Source organism: Colias croceus, chromosome 6 (genome assembly GCF_905220415.1).
Source record: "Colias croceus chromosome 6, ilColCroc2.1".
In the NCBI taxonomy this organism is placed as follows: Eukaryota; Metazoa; Arthropoda; class Insecta; order Lepidoptera; family Pieridae; genus Colias; species Colias croceus.
In genome coordinates, this window is record NC_059542.1 from 10,175,242 (window position 1) to 10,180,915 (window position 5,674).

Here is a 5,674-nt window from a genome sequence, read left to right on the forward strand (position 1 = left end):
CCTGGGTCGTTTATTTATGGTTGTCGGGTCACCTTTGAAGAAAAAAAGGCAATATAAAGAAAAGTATATTTTTATTTCAATTATTATTATTTCAATATTAATTAGGTACCTGCAATATCAATTCGACCGTTGCTATTTGGTATAACTCTTCTAAAATTAACTGGCTGTCTGGTTCTATAGAATTTATCCTCTTCACTTTTATGCTTAACATCTATAATTTCATATATTTTATAAATATTTGAGGCTGAATAATTGAATAATATTTTTATTTAATTTACCTTTATTTATTTTGTTCCTAGTTGAAGTCATACGGCCGAAGGCAACTGTATAATCCTTCGACTTAGATAAATTAGAAGTTACTTCGTGAGAAACATCCATTTTTGCTCTATTAACAATATGCTTTATAATATCTTGTTTGTCCTAATTAAAAATAGGAATAAGAATAATAACTTCAGTGTCTATACATATAAAATATCAACTAGGTACATAAAATGGAATGGAACCTTTGGAATTTGTTTGTCGATTCTGTTGTTAAAACATGCTCATGATAAAGCATGCATTCACTTTAAAATTTTGAAAATAAAACGAAACAAAACTTATATTTTTATGTATTTATTTTACAAAGAATTTTAGAAATCCAAAACAATCTTTAATTCATGTTGACAAGCTGTCAGGTATGATTTCTACTTTATATTTTCTGCCAGTCCAGTTATTTCTTTGTCGATGAACATTCAGCTTCAATCATAACGTTCATTGGAGTATTTAATTTATTTCCTTCTTCTGCTTTTATTTCTTCTAGCTTTTTAATTAGATCCTCCTGTACGCTGTCTACAATTTCCTTTAAATTCTTAGCTGAAATAGGATTGATGTTGTTGACATAATAATAGTTTTATAGAAGTGGCAATTATTTCATAGCCTATTCGAATACACCTTGACAATAACATATAATATGAGTTTACTAAAACATTTAAATAGGCAATATCTAAGGCTGGTTGCAGAGCTTGACCGAGTCGCGTTTGTCATATGTATGGAAATTCATAAAACCGTTCATAGCTAGACCGACCATACGCATGCGCATTGTCATGCGCATTAGTGTCATAGTCATACATATTGTTGGTGCGTATCGTCAGGACCGACGGTACGCACTGATGGTTGGTCAAGCTCTGCAACCAGCCTAAGGGCATTATATAGTTGATATACCAAGGATTTACCTGTCTTCTGATTAAACTCTTCAGCTATGAGTGATATTTTTCTCAATGTCCCCACATACTTTGCTATTTCACCAGCGACGTCGTGATCACCTCCTGTGTTCACTGCAACATCTTCCATAGGCATTTTGATCCGTCTCTCTGTTGGCTTGAACACATCACTGCTTGCGACTGGCATTTTAGGCATTTTGAAACCACTCTTTAATATTGGATTTTCTATTTCCGCAGGCTCATCAGCTGCTATGACTAATGGTTGAGGTACATTCAATGTATCGTTCGGCAATAATTCTGGTGCGTAAGATTGTAAAGTTTCAATTTTTAAAGGCGAATCTTTCCTTGGAGGAGACCGTTTTGATAATCTCACCGGTAGTGCGTTAGTGAGGCTTTCAATTATTGTTTCTATAAAACCAAAAATGCGATTGCTTAAATCCATAATAATTTGAGTAATGGAAATGAATAATATTTGGACACTAACGGACTATGTTTATTGGCGCTTCGGCTTCTTGTTTCTTTTTCAACATGAATTTTTTTGTCAGTTCAGCTATGAACATTGAACATGTAGGACCTGGAGAAGAACAGTTTAATAATAATGATAACTAATTAGATAATTTTCTCTATAATTTGAAATTACGTTAATAATAATAGTTACCATCACTCTTTCTTTTCTTCGCTGCTTTTTGCTTCGACGCAGCAGATTTATTCTTACTCTTGATGCGGATCGGTTTTTCCATAACTGTTGGAATTGCGCTCGTTCGTGGCTTTCATATATTTATCATGTGTTTAATAAAGCAACATGTTTTCGAGTTTATGCAACAATTACTAAGGGAATAAAATATATAAATTTACCTCCCAAAGACCCCGGGAGGTCCCGATACAGCGGGACTCCCGAGTAAAATAATATTTAAATAAATCAAAGCTAAAATTGCCACAACACAACATTAAATTTTAGAGGAGTGCGCTTTGACAAAGTCATTTTGACTTATGTCGTGGTTTTGTCATATTTTTCATAAACAATAGATTTACAATGAGGTTTATATCGAGTGTAGGTAACAAATTAGTGCTAATTTAAACTTTTTTTGTGATAATGCTCTTTGGTTATAATATTATGCTCTATGATCTCGACATACATTTATTTCTTTACTACGCTATAATTTTAACGTCGTAAGTGCATAAAATGTTTATAATGTTCAAAATCAGCATTTACAATTATTGTATGAGTTATTAAATTTAAAATTAATTAAATGCTATAAACTACACTTGAATGTAAAATGCAACGATTTCTTATTTATTTCAAACCAATAGGGTACTTAATTGATAACGAAGGATGCTCTTGAAATATGAATAGAAGGTTCTGGGAATTAATCAACAACACATTATTATTCCATAAATATTTTATTGTATTGTTAATTATATAATACTTGTTCCTTGAAAGCCAAATGTTTCCCTGAACACCTGTAAAGATAACATAATATTATATTTAAAAGCAACGTATTATAAGTAAAATATTTTCAAGACCTCTATGTATTTGTATAATAAAATGTAAAATTGTACCTGCATTTACTTAAAAATAAAACGTTTCTTAATTATTATGTAGTCTAAAGGCTAGCGCGCAAGAGCAACTTTTGTCTCCGCAACTATTTTGTCTCTCCCATCAACTCTATGGGCTAGTAAGAAAGTGCGCGCACGTAGCGACGCAACTTCCTATAGAGTTGATGGGAGAGACAAAAGTTGCTCTTGCGCGCTAGCTCTAAAAGAGTCTGAAGCATTAAAAGCGACCCTAGATAAAAAAAAATTGCGCAGTTACAATAAATTGTAATCGAATCTGAAAATAAAGTTTTATCGATGTATAATATTTATAATTTATAAATAAGGTTTTTAAATTAGATTTTTACCTTATTGCTTTGCATCTGGAGGAACTACAGGTTTCTGAAAACCAATTAATATTATGGTTATAGTAAGTTAGATATTCACCTAAACATAAGACAAAAATTATTATACTAAGTAACCAAGCATTACATAGTTTAATTTTGCATAAAAACTAAAGAAATACACTTTATATTAAATTAAAGTAATATATTATGCTATTTAATTAAAAAAAAAATTGAATTTGGTCAGTTTTAAGTTTCACCAAAATGAAAATTTCTCTATGCCTTAAAAATTATAGTACTAGAAATAACCAGACTTCTTATAATTTGCAAGAGTAATGTCTATTGTATTACCGTAACAGTAGATGGTTGTCGTGGAGTGGCAGAAGTCCTTTGAGTTGTTGCAGTTTGTTCTGCTTTTGGATCTTGACCGTGTTCAGAATGTGCTTGAGCCAAGGCAACTGTTGCTGCGGGCTTTGCTTGGTTATCTAAAAAGTTTTAATAGAACAGATCATTTAGAAAGTGGTGTTATTATAACAAATATTATATTATTAATAAACCTTGATCCGAGTTGCATTTTGACTTTTAAGTATGACCTTGACTGGAAAATCAAACGTTAGTTATGAGCTGATAACGAATTTTCGAAATACAATACCGTGATTGATTTAATGTACCTATAATCTAATTCTTTTAAATGTTGCTATCTGCTGTTGAAGTTACTATAATCTTTATTCGATAGGTTTACAAATACATAAGTATGTATTTATAAGCTGTAACAGTTTTTACCTGGTATATCATGTAAGCTGGCATTTGCGTCATAGAACTCCTCCTTTCCCAGATCCTCAACTTTAGGAGTACTATCCGACAAGCTAGATGCTGACGTGCTACTCCTCTCCGCAGTGGGTTGAGCACGTTTCTTCCTCCTCTTCTTTATTCTCAAATCAGTTGGTGCAGTCTTCTCTATCTGAGGCACGTCTTTCTTGATCTCGTGAAGTTCTAGTACAAACGGTTGATTAGATTCGTAAATTCCTGAATTGGAGGAGGATGAATCTGTGTCTGTCAAGTTCAATAGGTCCTCTAACGTCCTATCTGCAAGTGAGTTAAAATTGCTCTTGTGAATAACAAATATGTAGGTGAGTGCACTTCTTCTCGGCAATTTTACTAGGGAGATATAGTTTAATATTTTGGCTGGGTTTTTCGTTCAGAAGACAATACTAAGTTTTCTAGCCCTTATAGTGTCTAACAAAATAATAGAATATTGTTATAACTGAAGAAAAATCTAATTTCTTGGCACGTTTTGGGGATCAAGTGTCTCCTGCATACGAATTAAACGGCGGACAATTCCAAATACTATGACGATGTTTACAATAGCAAACACTTATCGACTCGGTATTGGAATTTTAAAATTGTTATATTTGACTAGCTTATACCCGCAGTGTTACTTGCAACGGTATGTTAAAGACATCTTTGGCCGTGATAAGCAGTAAGGCAAGAAATAAACAACCCTAATAATATTATGGATGAATGAGTTGATTCAATGTTACATTGAAATCATCAGTCGTGGGCGTTAAGTGAGATAAATCTATCTTTTTTATTTATATTTGATTATTATGAATAAAATGTTTCATTCTTTAGAATGCAAATAGGGCCTCATATGCCGTAACAGAATTCAGGTCATAGCAGTTAATTTCAAACTAAGATGGTAATAATGGCTCCTCCTCTAACATTGAAGTTGAACTAGTAAATTATAGATGTTTTGTGCACCTCGAACCAGTCTTTAAGATAAGGCAGAAGTACACATAAAGAGAACTTATAATACTTACTTGAGTTATCCATTCTAAATGGGGTTATTTTAAAATTTATATGGAGGACTGTGTGATTTTACTGTGTTATTTTTTTTAAACTTCCATATTATGTATGATTTATTTTTATAATTAAACGGGCATTTTGAGAAACTTGAAGATTTTACTTAATTTGTAGGTGTCCTGAATATTTCTGTCAAGAACTGTTCTTTGTCATAAAGTTTAAAATTTGGAATTTATTTTTTAGAATGCGTTAACTAAGATGTGGAACGAGGTTTCAATCTAATTCTACCTATTGCTTGGAATAATTCATCTGTAACATACGTTTTACATACGCCCTACGTAGAGTGGGGCGCCCTGTAGCAAGGTGGAGCGACGATATACGCAGGGTTGCCGGTACTCAATGGCGGCGAAAAGCTCGGTCTTTACCGAGCTATAAGGCGTGCTTTAGGAGAGGCCTTTGTCCAACAGTGGACGGAAAAAGGCTCAAGAGAGAGAGAGATATACGTTTAAAACTTGTTTAAAACATATTACTTGTAAGTAGTAAAATGTCTTATTATATAAATAGGTAATGTACGTATGCATTACATACGCAACTTCGCTTTGATATGAATGCGCATATTTCATCGTCTATCAGGTATTTAAACAGAACTACCGTCAGCAATTTGTATCCATCAGTGCCGTTTCGGATAGCGATCAAAAATTATTGCAATTGTGTGATATTTCTCCAAATAATGTTATAATATCTTCATTCGTGTTAACGTCTCAATAATAAATTGATAGAATTTAAGATCAAAGT

General features: G+C 32.6%; 2 protein-coding genes across 2 annotated transcripts; both read right to left on the minus strand.

Moving 5' to 3' along the window:
- Positions 1-605: 605 nt before the first annotated feature.
- LOC123692672 lies at positions 606-2,146 on the minus strand. The gene is made up of 4 exons (XM_045637445.1): positions 1,858-2,146; positions 1,684-1,773; positions 1,212-1,607; positions 606-852 (listed from the first exon to the last, which is right to left on the minus strand). The coding sequence occupies exons 1-4, from the start codon at positions 1,937-1,939 to the stop codon at positions 710-712; spliced, it is 711 nt and encodes a 236-aa protein (XP_045493401.1). The 5' UTR covers positions 1,940-2,146; the 3' UTR covers positions 606-709.
- Positions 2,147-2,587: 441 nt separating this feature from the next.
- LOC123692745 lies at positions 2,588-4,918 on the minus strand. Its single transcript, XM_045637535.1, has 5 exons — positions 4,897-4,918; positions 3,860-4,069; positions 3,428-3,561; positions 3,101-3,134; positions 2,588-2,660 (listed from the first exon to the last, which is right to left on the minus strand). The coding sequence occupies exons 1-4, from the start codon at positions 4,907-4,909 to the stop codon at positions 3,102-3,104; spliced, it is 390 nt and encodes a 129-aa protein (XP_045493491.1). The 5' UTR covers positions 4,910-4,918; the 3' UTR covers positions 2,588-2,660; position 3,101.
- Between the last annotated feature and the right edge of the window lie 756 nt (positions 4,919-5,674).